This window comes from Bombus pascuorum, chromosome 6 (assembly GCF_905332965.1).
Source record: "Bombus pascuorum chromosome 6, iyBomPasc1.1, whole genome shotgun sequence".
NCBI lineage: Eukaryota > Metazoa > Arthropoda > Insecta > Hymenoptera > Apidae > Bombus > Bombus pascuorum.
The window spans coordinates 11,515,560-11,533,625 of NC_083493.1; the positions used below are offsets into that span (position 1 = coordinate 11,515,560).

The 18,066-nt window shown below is 40.6% G+C and overlaps 1 protein-coding gene across 1 annotated transcript; it reads right to left on the bottom strand.

Moving 5' to 3' along the window:
- Positions 1-2,362: 2,362 nt before the first annotated feature.
- On the bottom strand, positions 2,363-3,678 carry LOC132907854 (GS homeobox 1-like). Its single transcript, XM_060961295.1, has 2 exons — positions 3,414-3,678; positions 2,363-3,291 (listed from the first exon to the last, which is right to left on the bottom strand). The coding sequence occupies exons 1-2, from the start codon at positions 3,676-3,678 to the stop codon at positions 2,525-2,527; spliced, it is 1,032 nt and encodes a 343-aa protein (XP_060817278.1). The 3' UTR covers positions 2,363-2,524.
- Positions 3,679-18,066: the final 14,388 nt, after the last annotated feature.

An 18,066-nucleotide genomic window follows, 5' to 3' on the forward strand; every position in this document is an offset into this window, starting at 1 on the left:
GCAGCGATGCAGTCGCAGAATCATTTATGCCAATACAGAATTTAGCAGCGGCAATGGAGCAATTCAACCGCTCTGGAACGACCGACCTGGAAACCTATTGCTGTTCGATGATTAGAGGAGAAATCGAAGCGACGATCAAAAGAAGCCTCTATTTTTATCATTACGCGATAGTCTATTTTCGTATTTATTTCAAATTGCAATAGAATTCCATGTAATACAATTTAATACAATGTCACATCTTGTGGTTGATTTTATCGATTCGAGCGATTCGCAGAACGTCGGAGCTTGACGTGGAAGGTACGTTAAATAAGTTGATTACCCGAGTCTCGAGAATACCGTACTTTGGAAGCGAGACAAATGGAAACCCAAGAATTCGCTGCACGCTAAAACGACAATGTGATTACGACAGGACTGCAACGTACTAACGTTTCGTCAGTTCGTTTCGGGCAAGGAAATACAAACTTCTTTTAGCCTGGGAAGTAAACGTAACTCGCGAGGCAGAGTGCATCGTTATATATCTTGTAAAATAGGAACGGTCGCTTTTGAATTCCAATGCTCGACGTTTCAGTACCTACCACAAAATTTCTCATGCATTGTGCCCGCGTTTCATGGGAACTAAAGGTTCGCAATTTTTCAAGTGTTACGAAAACTACTCCCGGTGAATAGCAACGATACCTTGAGACGCAATCGATTTGACTAACTCTAGAAGATGCAAATTCCAGTTAAATCCAGGTTAAGGTGAAGCGCGTTAAAAGAGCGCGAAATTCGCAGCGAATTAACGCCAGTCACCACTAAACATTCAATAAACCAACGGGACAAGGTGTTCTTCAAAAGTACCGCCCTTGCGCTTCACGCGAGACCTTCCCTTCTCTCGACTAGAATGAAGGAAGCAAAGAATGCAAAGAGTCGACGCACGACGTTGACAATTTTTTGATTCGTGGACTTTTTCCTGTAGTCGGTCATTCATTCTCCTCGCGGATGAATGAATCTAGGCACAAACCGAGGAGTTCCGTGAAGATCCGTGAATGAGTGAATGGGCCCGAGAATGTCGAGGACCGAAAAAAAAGACAGCCGGTTTTTACGTTCGCTCGCCCGCTGCGAGCACGAAGGCGACACAAGTGTCCTATTGTAGATCGACGAGGATACGAGAGTGCCTCCGGCCATTGTCGTCTCGCTCCTTAACACCATTAACTACGTTTTACCTTAAATTTAACCTAAAGTGGGGGCCCCCTTGACAAATTCCCTGGATTTACAGCATCACAACCGATTTCACATCAACAATGATTACTATTCTACGATCATCGCGACTTTTGATTTCTAAGATCTTCTGTCCTTCGCCTTCTCGCTTCTCCGTGCTATATATTCGTACCATGCATGTTCTACGTCCGTCCTTAATCCATTTCATTGCGGCTTCACAGTCGGAAAATCGTTTTACCGGAAGCTGGACACAGCACGATAACTCGCATGAGTTAAATGGCGCCCTTTACATTTGTAATGCCGCGCTGAGAGAAATTAATGGCTATCAACGTTGCTGGACGCTCATATGCTGTCTATTTATGAGAATCCACCGGTGAAATTTCGTCAACGAATTTCCAGACTCTAATTCGGCGTGGAAACTTGGTAATTTGTTCCTGTTTATATGTCGATTATTCATATCGAACGAAGACCTTCCAAAGGAACGAAGACGTTGCAAAATAACGTAATATTTTATATTAAGACAAATAAGAGTCGCTTCCTTCCACCAAGATTTGTACAAGCAATAAATTTTTCGACCTCGATAGATAAAAAGAACGTTATTTCCAGCCAACTTTTCACGGATAAATAAACAGAACGGCGCGACGTTATATTGCCTTTTTTTATCAGCTCCGACAATAACTTACACGACACACAAGGATCAATAGTCGTGGGTGTAACGATGATTCATTAGGTATATCAGTGAAACTGAATGTTAAATAGTATCGCGAAACTGACACGAAGTTATCGTGTTTTACGTTATGAAACATTTATCGATTGTCCAGTGTTTAACATATGATTTTTCATGGGCTTGTGGAATTAATTAAAACTCTGTACAAATACACCGACAAGATTGTTATGTTAGTATTCTTAATTCATCGAGTTATTATTACGAAATGAATTTCAGTGGAACGTTGCATCGTTCGAGAAGCGAATAAACAACCGGGAACGATACGATATCATCACGTGGTAGAATTTTTCGTCGTTAAAAACGATAACAATGCACTACGCAAAATATTCCGGGACGAAGGTACTCATTGTGAAAACTTGGCGATAAGTTTTAATGATCTATTTTATTCTCTTTAAAAATTAGATTAAAAATATACAGCGTTCGCACACATTCTCTCTCTCTCTTTCTCTCTCTATCTTCCTGTTATTCGTACAAAAATATATCTACAGTATTTACAAGGCTCAGATAGAATTTTATTTACAACGACAGCGTAATGGAAAAACACGGAACGTGGTCGCGAAAAATCCTTTAGCACAGCGATCCTACCCCGTATTTTGTTCTTTACGAGTTGACGATTCTTTCTACGGTATGCTTGGTGCATCCTATGGCTCTAAACACAGGCCCGACGGCTGTGTCCTGAATCGTATTCTGATAAAAGGTCGAGCCATCGATCCGTCGCTTTTTATCGTCCACTTCCTCGGCCATATCACCCATATTCCTCTTCAAGCTTCTAGATAAATTGTGAACGTTCCTCTCGTAACAATCGGCCATCGCACCGACCCTCGAAAGGTTTAATTTCTCCTCCGTTTCCTGCAAGAATCGTTGCGCACTGTCTGTCACGGGCAACGTTGGAACCGACTGCTCGAAACGATCGGCTATGGAATTCGACGATTCCTCGTGGTTGATCGTATCGGCGGACTTGTCAATCGCGTCCATTTTCTCGTTTTTCATCGATTTCTCATCGTCCTGCTCGCATTTCCGACTCGACGTATCGTCGCTGCAACCCTCCTTCTTCTTCCCGCATGTTCTCAGACAGCAACATTTCTGACTTTGACCGGAAGGTAGATCCTCTTTCTTGTATTTTACTCTGCGATTTTGAAACCAAATTTTCACTTGTTTCTCGGATAACCTTAGATTCGTCGCGATCTCGATTCGTCTGAGCCGCGATAAGTACATATTTGAAGCAAACTCGCGTTCGAGTTCCAATAATTGGGTACTCGTGAAGGCTGTCCGAATCCTCTTGGAGCTGTTGTTGATGGAGTTCGGTGACTTCGGCGGAGGTGTCGGGGTGCTATTACGCGAGGGTGATTCGCACGGTGCTGAAACATCTTAAAGAATACGATCGCATTAGCATTGAGACTTGCCTAGAATATTTACGATGGATTCCGCTTGCAGGAAGGAAATTCTACTTCGAAGAATTTTATATCAAAGAATAGCAGGAAATATTTACCCGAAAGTTTGCTCGTAGAAGTATTTAAAGGCGATGGAGGACTCTGGCCAGGGACCGGTCGCAAGCTTCCCAAAGCGGGTGGACTAATTGGAACCGGAACGGGCATGGCCGGTGGTCTCGGTACGGGTCTTATCGGCTGATAACCCAGACCCAGGTTGAAGAAATTGAACATATAGCTCGGCAATTGATTACCGTAATACGGCAACGGGTACGCAGGTGGCGAATTATTTCCGATTAATGAGTCCACGAGGAAACTTCGCGACATGCTGTTAGTATATCTTCTATAGGCGTTAAACTTAGTCTGTACGGTCCTCTTCGATCAGGATGAACAACACTCGACTCGAAGCACTAAATAATCCTCCAGCCACTGAAGCGTTACTGTGCACAATCTCTCAATCGATTCGCTGGATTTCACCTGGTCGTTTGAACGATATCGTTGCATTCAATATCACCGAGGCCGTTGCTAACTTTAAGATATTCCTTCGTGAAAACCTTTGAACGATTAGAGTGGATGTTCCGAGATGGTAAATGGTATAAAAAAAACTTTCAAGACGAGATCCTCACAGTTCGATAGTATAACATGCTCTGCATCCAGAAGGACCACCGCTCAAGCATATATACGGGGTGCTAACTCCACCCAGGGGTTGGTTTCTTTCAGGGCCCCTTTTGTACAGGGCCCCGCCCTTTCTCGAGGGTGCCCCCTTTCGATTCACCCTAAACGCGCGCGGGGACCAAGCATCTCGCTTCCCCTGGGATCGACACCGAGTAGGGCATTTTCTCGCAACGCTAATTCAACGGGTGGCTAATATATCCGGAAACTTTATACTACCTCCGTACCCATCTTTCCACTATTATTGGCCTGCGCTAGGGCTCTAAACCCCTGCGACGTCTCCTTATTATTCTCGACCACATTCGTTCCTCGCTATGATTTTGAAGTATAATTTTAAATTGGCGGAAACGATCGCCGAATCCGGCGGATACGTATATCGTAGGATTTCATTGGAATATCGTGAGTATTCTGTTTATATGTTTGTACAACGTGCATTCAGTGTGACTGCTCGTGCTATGCTTCTTGTTAATGGTTTGAGCTCCTAAAATTGGAGTCTTAAATAAAGAGAGCGTAAAAACTTAAGAGGGAATGCATTTTAACGAGTTAAGAAACGTTGAAACTTCATGCTCGCTTTCGCTGCCAGTTGTCACTTGGATTCTTACGGAACGGGCTAAAGAATCTTTGCAGGCAATCGAGATAAACTGGTGGAAGAGGACGGCGTAGTTAACACAGGTATCCAGCTTGTTTAAAGAAAGCATCATTAGTGGTCTTCGCGGAAAAAGAATTTGTGGGCGTTTTATGCCAATCAAAGGGAACAAGCCGGGAACTTCCAACAAGCAAAGAATTTTCCAGGTAACGTTTTATTCTCTAGTAACTAGTTCGTCGAACGCAACTTATATCAGTAAGATATGGAAAATATTTCTCATAAAGTGATAAAGCAAATGTGATCGGTAAATAATAATTTATATGTATAAAACATTTTATCAAAATTCCTATCAATCGTCTGCAAAATATTTTTTGGATCCGCCTCGTTAAATTTTCCATATCGAATACAATTTTCCGTACCGAAGTCTTTTGAACGGTAATTTCATTTCTGCACCGACATTCAATAACTTGGAAGATCCAAATCAAATTTCGAATGTACCTGAGACGCTGCAGCTTCTTTCTCTCTTTCCAGTCATACAATTTGCATTCCAGGGAAATTCTCAATCGCTCAACGATCGTTTACGCTTCCAATAAAACGCACCCGTTGCCTTATCAGACAGAACGACCATCTTCGTCATCCCATGTTGAACCAACTTCCAATGTTAACTTCGTAGATCGTTTGCAACATTTAACAAGCCACTTCTGCGATTTAATCCGAACGAGATTCAGTTCCGCTCCAAATTCTGTGCATCGTAAATTATTCCGATGCATAAATAACTTTGTTCACGTTGGGAATCAGGAACAGATAAATTTCATACAACGAAGCCTAGAGGATAGCGAAGTTTCGAATCTCTTTCGAGACAGAGTCGGCAGATTGTCGTACGAACGTTCGCAGTTGCGCGTTTCGCTATTCCATGGCCGAGAATTTTAACGATCTCGGTTATGCAAACTCTTAAGCGTGCACGATCGATGAAAATGGGTGCCAGCTTTCAGTCGTAGTCCTCTAGATATGCGGCTCGCAAATAATTTCTTGATGAAATACTTTTACCAACTGAAGCGTATTAGATTTATCTCTTTAACGACATAATTCGCGTACCTCAGCAAACTATAACAACGATTCGAAAATTGCCGATGAATTCGAGTTTTATTATCTCCCCTGGCAACTCCATACCTTTAATCGATCGTTTATTAATTTAGGAAACGAACAATGCTACCCGAAATAACCGAGTAATAATAATATATCCGGAACAAAACGTGCCTAGGAGCAGGCACTCATATTGCGAAGCCGCGAAGTTAATTTCTTGATTACTCCGTGAATGCTTTATCGACCGTGTCGTACATGGCACCCACTCGATGTTCAGAAACCGGAAAATTAATATTTAACGTCGAATACCTCGTATCGCTGTCGTTCACTATTTCCACTTCGTCATTCGGGGCACATTTTCGTTGCGAGCAGAGTCGGCCCTTGGCACCTGCTACCTGATACGTAGAAACCAGCTACAAGATCGTACGAATTGTCGCGTTCTGGTTCGTATCGTCACGTGTATCTCTTACACGATACGTGTGATACACGATAACGATGGCGTCGTTTACACGCGTTAGCCAGAAACCGATTTATATCTGTAACGATGTACACGTATCCTTTTCGAATCATCGCTTCGTATCGGTTGTAACTCATGATGGCGTCGCGAAGGGGTAACATATTGGGATACGGTGGCAGAAATGTTACATACACGAGCAGGGCAACGACTTGTGAAAGTTATCGAAAATTCCAAGCGGCTGATCCTCGAACATTTAATTGTACTTCCTTCGTTAGCAAATTCACACTAAACCAAGCACTTATCGCGAGCATAAGCACCCAAGATCCTATGAAAAACGAATTAAACGCAATGCAATGCTACAGCAGGCACTCGAGGAAAGATCAGAGAAGACGTAGCCGTAATTTTAAACCTTTAATAACGCGACTAATCCTATTACGATGTTACCAAGGCAGCGCGAGGAGGAGCGTGCACCGAGCCCCGGAACTCCTATTAAAAATCGGGGTAATGCTATATCGCGACCGGCTTGTGAATAATACAATGCGTATCTCTCTCTCTTCCAGCATATGTCCGGCGCATCCGGCTGATTCGAAGGGTTGCCGCACCCTCCGCGAGGGGTTGGAACCGCGCCACCCTTCGTACGCGCACCGAATATCGCAAACAAAGTTAGACGGGCTCGTACATAGCGTTCACGTGCATCGTTACTCGCGTTCCCCGAATCATTACGACCGAAGGATATTTTAATTTCACATACGACCCCTCCTTTAACCACCCCATTGGCTGGCCTTTTTATTTGGGGCGTATCCCATCTCCAAGAAATTCGAGGCCAACCAGCTACGGCTTCGTATTCCATTGAAGGCTGATGAAAGAGAAGAATAGCATATATTTTGACCAGATACTTCGATTCCTTTTTGAAAAACCAATGTTAATAGTCTGCTACTTACAGAATGTACGTGATGTGCAAAATACCTCTCGACAGTTTTAGAACACCTTTTATCCTCAATTTAAGAATTTCCAGTACTTGTTCGCTGATAAAATTGTTTTTTAATAAAACTAGTTATATATTTTTTAGTTAATAGATTAGCAGCACATTCTCTTTGTCGTGTAAAATGTCGAGTTAAGTAATATTTTTGTATCTGTTAACCATTACTTAACTATTCCCAGTTTTAACTTTAAACTTTTATTTAAACCCAGTTAAAACTTTTGTGCGTGGGTATTCCTTATGGTCTACTCCACGTAGATTTCACTTCTTTAGTTATGTTCATAGAAACATGAAATTGTACAAAGATCCATCCAATCTAGATATTAGTCTCCAGGTACATACATAGATACTTGAAAGTGATAAAAAAATGGATTTCAAACGTAGAAACAAATCCGCAATGCGTGCAATTAAATTAAATTCTAAAGCGAAATATCGATAGTCTTTGATATATCTTATATTGACTATTATTGGTTGAAAAAGTCACCCCTAAATTTCTTTGTCCCTTAGGGCATCCCAGTATCAAAGTATCGAGAACGTTGTTCTCTAAGAGAATCCTATATAGGTGTCTCAAGATTTTCAATTTTCTTCACTTTGTCATCTGTTCGGTGCATATTTTGTGAAATATTGAAATTTCGTCGGTATTTTCGAGGTACTAGCATCAAACTTCCAACGTAATTTACCTGTCTTACGTTAATATCCTATTTATAGCCGTCAATATCATCTTCTAAATATATGTATACGTATATTCAAAACTTCTATTCCGACCCAATGTTGCTTTTCATCGCGTTTTGAAATTGTTGAATTATCTTCAATCGATAACTAATTACCTAGTAATTAAACGGAGTTGCAAAATTCGACAACCTATTTTGAACATATGTTTGTATCTCAGAGTGGCTTATGAAGGTAGCAGTCCTCTAATTGCAAGCTTACTCCTAATTTCGCCTCTCTGTCTCTCCCTCTTTCTCTCCCTCTCTCTCTCTCTTGTAATATAATGCCGAGATAAACTTGGATATTTGCCGAAAAATATCAAAGTCGGATGTTAATGAGTTCCTCTTCGTCGATATCAAGAGTTACCAGATGTAAGTTTCTTGGCGCGTGAACAAGAACGCCTCGGGGTCAATGACGAGCCAAATATTTAACGATACGTGTTAACTCGTTCACGCGGAAGGAAGTTGGAAATAAACTGCGAAATTCAACGAGGACTGAAATCGAAGAAGGCAGTCTATTATTCGTGACTTTGCCGGAGGATCACCGAACAAATATTTTAAGCGACGTTTGCGTTAAACGAAGGGATATGAATTGGAAGACAACTTTCCATCCGAGCGCAACAGGGGCTTCCATGGTGATCAAATCTGTTCCTTAGTTTTCGTCCTTTTCTTTTGAGGCTTCGATTTACATTAAACTCGTATAACTTGACAACTAACTTTCTTTCAGAACTGTCTAGGAAGTTGTTCATAAGGAAGGTAGGTAATTATAAAACAGGAAAGTAAAGTATTTGATCCATTTCCGCGTGTTTCTACAGACAGATAGCGGAAGACGAAGAAAGTAGTAATGCCTCGCGGAAGATGCTTGGAATAATGAAGATCTCACTCGAGAAACTACCATCAATCAGCCTTTACTTCTCGTAAAATCTTGGAGTCCTAACAAGTTTAAATACATTTGAAAAGATATCTTATAAAACTCGAAAAACTCGAAACAAGTTTGAAACATGGTAACAACCTATCGCGGATGGAAATCATCCAACGGCCTTGCAGAAACCTATACTTTAATATTCCGTTTTAATTATTTATCGTTAAATTACATTTCTTCCATATCTACCAGCCAAGTAACATTTCTGCTTATCAAAAAACATAATTTCGATAAAATGTCGACTTCTCCCCATCGGCAGTTACTAAATACAGCGCTAGCTGAAAGGATGCCAGGATTTTCCGCTAGCGATATTCGAGACAGATTTGATTTCAACTTCTTAAACTTCCCAGCCCAGCAATAAAACTCGTGATGGATGCGATCTTTCTTGGTACCGCTTCGCGTTCTCTCGGCCAATACGAACGCAAGATCGATCGAAACGGAAGAAAAAACCAAATCCAAAAAGAAAACCGATGACACGCGCGTTATTGTGATTTGTCCACATTGGTCTGACAAACAAACGACAAGGATAATCACGGGGATCGATCGTAGATTGAACCAAGAAGTCCTTCGAGATGGACGCGATAAAGCGTGACGTAATGACGACATGGATCAAGCTGAAGGATCTCGATCGTGCCCGACGAAGCTTCACCGGCTTCGTCCAAAGAGATACATGCATCAAAGAAGGTACGCGTTTCGATTGCAGTCGATTCGATGGAGCCCGTGAATCAATCGGACTTCCCGATTGCAGTGCAGATGAAAGAGAATTGCTTGGACGATGTCGTCGTTCGGTAAACTTACTCCTTTTTTCTAACCATTATTCTTCGGAGCTATTTCGTTCCACCAGTCTGCGTTCGATCTCGAGGCAAGGATCTGAAATTAGCTCGGCTCATTTCACCCAACAGAAAAGTGCATTCTTAAGGCAGAATGCACGATCCCAAAGGAGCATCCTATTCAACCTCGACTCAACCCACGCTATTGGTCATTTATAAAAGGGCCTGATGAAGAGAAAAAAAGAAAGAAGGAGGAAGAATGAAACGGTGGCGGGCACAACTAAGTAATCATGGGAATGGCAAATACGATTTCGGGGCTCTTCTTTTGCTGCCATCCAGACCAAATAATTCGAGTATAGTCGGGAAAGCGAAGTTTTGGCGAAAATCCTTTTATTCGTCAGTTACCCCCTTCATTGTTGGCCGCTGGTGGAATTATATCTCTATGAGACATCGCCCGCTACAATTTCTACTTCTCTTTCTTTTTATTAGCTCTGCAAACACTCGAAATCCGTTCGAGACGTCCATCTCGATGGATTCAAGCAGAAATGATCGATCATTTAAGATAATTCTAAATTTAAAGAATCCGTTTTGCGCATTTCGTGCACTATTTTTATATACTATCGATGCTTTGTACTTCGCTTTTTTGCTTATGTTTGAACCAATAGAATGTACATTTTATTTAATATTTATTGAAACGTGGCATTCAAAGACTGCGCGTAGGAGTTCCTCGTCAAGTCCATTGTTCTTAGAAGGAAAAGTTTATCTGGCGGACCGCGAATCCCTTTTGGCATCTATCTGTCCAGGCGGCTATACACGAAGGACCCAAGTATGTAGTATGTGCTTAAATACATAGCGATCCAGAAACTTTCGTCGAACTCGACAGTCCGCAACTCGATAAGCCAGTTCATGGGCTACAACCGAGTAGCGGGCCAACTGGTACCAAAGAAAAGAAAGAAAAACTCGCTCGCGGACTCCCGGCCATCGATGTGGATCATTCTTTAGCTTTTTACCGAGAAACTCTCTCTCTTCGAGCCAGCGAGCTTTTTCGCCAGAAAATCGAGGACATTTGTAACGCGAAATCATCGAGAGGATAGGGGAGAGGTTAAGTGACTCGATAAATCTAAATGGTCCCGATAAATCTCGTAGATTAGCCCAGGATGAAGCGCTATAACAGGAAAACCCATGGATTTAAGCTGAATTTACCATAACTGTGCATCGATGACCTTTTTGTTAGCAGCGCTATTGTTTCGGTCGCCATTGTCGGTAGCAACTAGCATGCTAAAATCGAGATAATCATCCTAGCGTGGATTATTCGATAATTTCACTAAGTTACGTCCCCTCCTCCTCTCTTTTTCCTTCTCCTCGTCGTTATTGCTTCTGCGTCTTGGTATCCACCCTCCTTTTTCTCTACCATCAACGTTCTTACCGTTGTTTCCGCCTTGGTACTAGTGTTTTGACACGCGCCGAGGAGCTTTCACGAATAACACGGTCAGCTACGGATCTCGTTGAGCGGCACATAGATATCGCACGGTTTGTTGAACACCGTGAATCGGCTACGATCTTCTTGTTTGCTTCATCGTCTTTCAACGGACGTGAGAGTATCATAGAACGTAATGACCGAGCCTGCCGTCAAACGTTAAGAGACTGTACCTTTTTGGTTCTTGGATAAAGGTTGGCTAAGCGCATTTTCCTCCGTAAGCCATAGAAACGCGTATAGCTGGTAGATGCAACAATTTATGAGAAGATCTTTCTACCAGCGGCCCTGTACAGCCACGCGTCCATATGAATTACGGCTATGTCCGAGTTGTTCGTGCCTTGCATTGTTATCTCCCCTTGAAGAATGTGCCTTCTTAAAGTGTAATCTTTTCCGTAAAACTCACGGTCCTGAACAGATCCGACGCGTTTTCGACGTTTTACGACGTTGCAGAATCCATGAAATTTACTTGCTATGGCATCGACGAAATACGACCATGCTGGTACCGGTACAGTCGGAAAAAGAAGAACAAATATCGGCTATTTGATTCTCGATAGTTCTATTCGGCATAGAACGAAGCACGAATTTTTCCGACGCGATGCGACGTTTGGTTCCCAAGTTTTACGCGTAATCCGCGCGAAGCAACGGATTACAAAGGAAGAAAAAGATTTCAAGACTAAATACGACCACGTTAGCAGAAACCATAAACTCCAAATATCTTTCGGAGCTGGTTATTTCGCCGTGGAATTACGTTTTTGTGCTCCGGTAAATTTCGGATTAGAATGTCGACGCTGTTTTCACCGAAGGCAAACCTGTGCTCATTGGCGAACATCATCCACGGTGAATAGAATAAATTTCCTATATGAAAAGAATATAGAAAATAATAAAAGTGAAAATAATATAAGAGTATAAAAAATAAACGTTTGCATGGATGCGTTCGTTCTTTGTCGGCAGCTTCTGTCAAGCTATTGAAATTTCGCGAAACAACCTTGTGCCGCCCTGATATAGGATTAAAAAATCCATTTCGATGAGCGACAATCGGATTGCGTCGATTCGGTGCAAAACCTTTGTCCAAGGTAATTCATAAGCGAGTCAGATCAAAGCGAAACCTTGCCGGAGGTCGCAAAAGTTAGAGCAACGTTTCATTGTCAAAGGGAAATAGGGTTGTATTTTATTCGACGTATCGTACATTCTTCCGTGAAGCTTCTTCGTATTCTTTCACCCTTGGCTAACAATCGCGAAAAATGAACTTTCGATGACAAGGCGATACGAGAACTATTCTTCCTGCTCGAAATTTCCCTCCACACTTGGTCGCTCCTGAACCATTTTATAAATTCATCAGGGTGTCTAGGGAAAGGATGATCGAAAATCTACCCTCGTTATGCCTGCTCGTCACAAAGCGTACACCATATTATACAACCTTATTTATAAATATCTTATGTCACGACATACAATCTTCAATTCTATTATAACATTCGCACGATACTTTGCAGAGATCTTAGGGTACCTATGATAGTGTTCTTATAATAATGCTCCTATATTTTTTAAAAGATATTTATACACGATGTATCGGCAGAGATTAATCTTCAAATAGTCTCTCAATGTTGCTGTTTCTTTGTGGTTCTTTCCGATTTATATAACTTTTAAAATTTTATAAATTAAAATCTAATAAATTAGAATCAAATATCATAAAACACGCATGGGATAATATGGAATATGTATAGAAATATGAGAAGAAAGGAAATGAGAAATATAAATAAATTATTTGGAATACTACAAACAAAAGAGCAGATATTACGAAGTTACTAAAAAGTTAGTCAGCGACAACAAATTTATATCAAATTAATTAAAAACTTTTTAGACAATTGCGATAAATACCTTTTACATGTAAAAACAGAATTAAGCTAAGCATCTTTATGTCTTTCCATAAGAAATACAATTATATTATTTTATTAAATACTTCTACGTATTGAGAGATTAAACTTTTTAGAGAGTACCATAGTTACCTCGAATTCTTCGTACATTTCTGTTACAAAAAATGAAGCTCGTGGAGTGTCCCCAAGGGGATTGCAACAGCGACGAAAGCTCTCAGGGTTAAACCGTTTCCGAATGATCCAGGAAACTTTATTGGGTGGCTTTCTGCGGCGCACAATAACGATAGATTGCGATGTAACTTCGTTTCGATGCGTGCCGCGGGAGCACGCTTCCGATCACGTGCCGCATAATAAACGCGTGCCAGGATAATAATTCCTGAAGACACCGGCTGATGAAAGCCACGTCGTCGCGCTAACTGGCGCATTGTCGGTCCGCGTCAATCCCGTGATTAATCCCATTATAGTGGCAAGCGTGAGGCTGGACGCTCGCATGAACGTAAACGTAACAAGGCAACAGAACCGGCATGCGTTTTTAGAATCGCGAACGTGCCTCGAAAACGCGAAATCACCGGTTGGACGATACCAGCAATGGCCGTGCGAACCGGATTACGCGGCCAATGAATGGAATTGCTACCATTAAATTGAAACATTTAAGCGAGCAGGATGTTCTATTCTTCTGTTCTCGTAATTGATTCGAACTTGAAGTACACTCGTCAATTGTACCGATAAAATGGAGTTTTACTAGCTGAAAGGTCGCAACTGCATCCTCCAAGTGCAATCGCTTGTTCAGGATCTGGAAAATTCGCTCATAATGTTCCTCAAGCTTTCACTTCGTTATCTCGACGAGGTCAAGGGCAATGTCATAGACGCGCAGAAACAATGTTCCTTACTCTTCCTTTTCGCCAATCTCTAGATTCTCTACCTGCCCGTCGAAGAACGATTTCTCACCAAAAGAAATATCGTTCGTCGATAGAATATCGATTCGTTGGATTCTTATTCATACTACTGTGTGTACTACTGTCAGCGTAATCCGTTCTTTTTACCTGTTTTTTTTTCTTTTTATAATAAATTCGATACCAAAATATCTTCTTCGAAAGAATATTTATCGTTGAATAGAAATAGAAAAGCACGCGTGGAATCAAGATTACGTCGAAACGGATCTGCTGAAATAAGAAGAAAATAAAAAATGTACGTATACAAATTATTTTTATCGTTCATGATATCGTATCACATTGGAGCTAACCAGGTGCACAAGGCATGTACGTTACGATATACAAACTTCTCTTATACGTACCTCCCCCTCGAAACAAGGGAGACACGAGTCCATAAAATCCCATAAATATCCCCAGGAACCTACCCAACGCGGTTAGTAAATCGTGCCTCTGAAAGGAATAAAATATCACTTTTTGTGGCAATTTTACGGCAATTTTCCGATCCGATGAAATCGCGTCGCGTACGGGCCGATGTGCTGCCAGGTGTCGGAAAGATATCCGTCCTTTTCCTTCCATTTACCCCGCCCCCTCCTCGTCGCTCTTTTACGAGAGACAGCGATTTTTCCCCGTTCGTGCTTGTTCGTCTTCCAACCAACAAATCTAACCACTCGATTAACAGACGACCAATGGAAATCTCCTATGGTTTTCGCAAATACAGGTACGACACGACTATGGCGTTTTCAATGGAAGAAACGTGCGTCCCATTGAACGATCAATGGTTCGTGATCAGATTGAACAGAAGGAGAGGACATTTCTAGTTTTATGCGAAGCGGTTAATCGCACGATTCGTATGTTAAATAGTTGAGATTCATACTCGATTCGCAGTGTGCAATGCGCTCCAATGATCTCCGTTATTAGGATCATTGTATATAATTTACAAAACGATATTAATCAAGCTCGTCTACTGTAAACGGGTTTATGATGAACCGCGCGTGTATGCGCGATAATTACGTCGTTAATTTATAACGTCCATAGGACCTCGGACGCTTCGGAAAACAGTCTCCAGATTAACGTCACGTGTACTCTCGTTCATGGGTATTAGGACAGAAAATAAAGAAAATCTGGGAGATTGTGAGGAAATTATTAAAACCTTTAAGAATTGAAATAATTTAAATAATTCTGTCATTCGTGTTATCAATTTTTCCATTATATTTTTTAGTTTATTTTAAATTTTCAGAGTTTATATAAACTTTTCTATTACATCTGTGGCTCTGTGTTTTTCCGAAACCTTCCGCAACCTAAAGAATCTTGAGGTGTCTGAGTCTTCTAAGTATTCTATAAATTTCTTTTATTTTGTGTCGTATCTAATTCAGTTAAAATTTTTTCCACGAGACACAAATTAGAAAATCGCGCCGATAACTTTGATAACTAATTTTTACAAAGTTTTCAAATTATTTCTACGTGAATGCAAAATTCTTATTGACCGATCATTTCCTTGACAACTTGAACCATCATGGTCTGATATCGTATCTCATGGAAAACCAGCATGTGTTCTAATATTTATAAACGAAAGGTACATTTACTACTCTGAACTTTATCTCTTTCGAAGAACGAAACCAACGAAAGCAACGAACAACCAAACTCTAAACGTCTAATATTGCTTCACCGCTTTAACGTTGCGTTGGTGTACTTTTAGATGGCAAAACATCGAGGATATCGCTAAACCGACATACGATTTATCGTGCCAATTTTCGGATGTTGGAATATCGCTGAGGGCTGAGAAAATCGATAACAAAAGCATCTCGCACGGTTTTCCGTTTCCCTGAAATACAGACGGAAATTTAATTTGCTCTGTTACCGTGTGAAAGTCTCGACACCGGAAAGTTTCCAACGGTTGGGGCTAATTTTCCCTTCGTTTCTCTTTCTCTATGTTCATTTCGTCGCGCAGAGACTTTTTCACTTGCCGATAGAACAAAATTTGTTGGTTAGTAGAGAAGAGAACATCGTGAAACTTAAATGCCAAGCATCTAAAGCGGAACTTACATCGGAGCACAAGTTACGAACCTACGTGTCGCATTAAAATGAAACTTTTATAAAACAAGATGTCGAGCTACTCGTGGGAACGAAATAATGCCTTTTATATTTGCCTTTTCCAACGGATAAATATTCCATCCATCGTATAATAAAATCGTCGATATAGATTGAAACAACAAATTCGAAACGAAATATCGTCCCGTGTTTCATCCAAAAATACGAAATTTCGCGACTATCTCGCTGCCGGCGAACGCAATAAGCTGCAATTTTCCATTCATTTAACGGTTGCATGTCCAAAGCATCAGTTTACGTACCATTTAATTACTAGAAACAAATATATAAAACCGTTTCGTGAAGTTCTTGATATTTTCTGTTCATTTGATATTTATTAAATATCCTGCATCGATGAAAACGTACAATAGCTACACAAGGCATTTATACGTACTCCTATGTAATAACGAAGCTTCCTTTTATCAGGTTCTACGTTTAATTTCTATAGTAACTGCAAATCTTTATAGTTACGTGAAAATACTACTACATAATACGAAATTTCATGTACTCGAATCGAATCAATCGATATGTAAATGCTGTAATCAATGCAGTGGTATACAAATACTTTTCATAGCCACTGTATCTCGTTCGGTTAAAAACCATCGAAGAACGATTCATCGGGGAACGATCCATCGAGCAAGACTAATGGGGTAACTCGCGAAAAGTACATTTCTCAAAGGGAGGGAAAATTAAATGGCTTCTCGAGACGAGATACGTCAGAACGAAATATTGGTATTAAATAGCAGCCGTCGAAGCAAAAACTTCTTGATTCGTTGAAAAAATAAAGATAAAACCATAGATACTCCGACCGGAGATCGTTAATTTAGCCAGCTACTTCAAGTTAAATTAGTTTAAATCGGAACATTCGCGAATAACGTTCGTTACTTTCGATACTTTTAATTTTCTTCCTATTTGAATTCCTCTTCGTGGTGTTTCCTCGACGAAAACAGCAGATTGTACGAGCACAGGGAGAAAGAGGACTGTGCCATTTAACGTCTCTCCCCAGAGTCGTAAACGCGAATCGAATCGGTCGTATAACGTTGACAGTGTTTGAGCCCCCTTTTACCAACGTAAACTCGAACGACACGCCGAGAGACATCATTTCAGCAAAAGCATTTCGATATTGTGTTCGAGTGGCGTTGAGTGTCGTCGAGTGGCGGTAGGGCATGTCTTTAGTTATGCCGTGTTAGTTACGCAATGCTTACTTCGCGATAAATTATATGCCGCTGAAGAGAACACGAACGATGGACAGTCAGCATTTGTTCGAACAAATTCGTTCTCACGATTTTACTGATGATAAATAAATTTCTGTATCTCGTGATAAAATTGTGGCATGCAAGGTATCGTTGGAATACTGTAGCAAGAACTGCTTAATCTAATTCGGTGGAAGAACAGAATTCGTTCGAGTTTCTTCAAGTATCATCTTGATTTCAGATTATATTACGTTGCCTGTTGGCCAATTCGTTAGAACGACGATTCGTTTGTCGATACGTTCCAAGCGTTTCGAATATCCTTGCGAATAAAGTCAATAAATTCGTCAAAGCAAGCTTAAAATAACACCGCCCGTAGAAAGGTGAGGCGTAATATTGGTCTTTCTTTTTTTTTTTTTTTTTTTTTTTTTTTTTTTTTTTTTTTTTTGTTGAAAAGTCCGTTTGGACGTACATTGTATCGAGCGCATTGTGCATCAAATGTTGGCTCGTATCACGTGTGGTTGATTTAAACATTCTTTTGCAATTTCCAACGAGTAATATAACTCGATTATATTATACAGTCGATAATAAAATCCGATTAACCACGGTAACATAGTTCTACCATAATTCAGTCGACAGAGATTTTCATTCTCTAACAAAACTCGGTACTGGATTCTGATTATCTTAACATCATTTAATGATAGAACAAAGAAATTGTACAGTAAAAATCAAGTATCTAATTTTATTGATCTGATAATGATGTTTCCTACTAATTAATTTCTTCCGGCTCCATTTATCAATCGTTCGTACAACAGTCTCTAGATGCATAATCAATATGTACGTATCCGATCGCGTTACTTCGTTCAAAGTCTTAATTACGATTTCTTAATTAAAGATCATTAGTCTGCAATTAATTACGGTGCATTAAATTATATCATTATCCGTTTTCACCGAGTTGAATTTTTAACAACGGTTTCGCAACAA

Bases quoted from the DNA above. Each gene is read 5' to 3' on its own strand.
- LOC132907854 (XM_060961295.1), bottom strand. From the start codon at position 3,678: ATGTCGCGAAGTTTCCTCGTGGACTCATTAATCGGAAATAATTCGCCA. The intron at 3,292-3,413 runs GTAAATATTTCC...GTATTCTTTAAG, and splicing joins TTCTACGAGCAAACTTTCGG to ATGTTTCAGCACCGTGCGAA.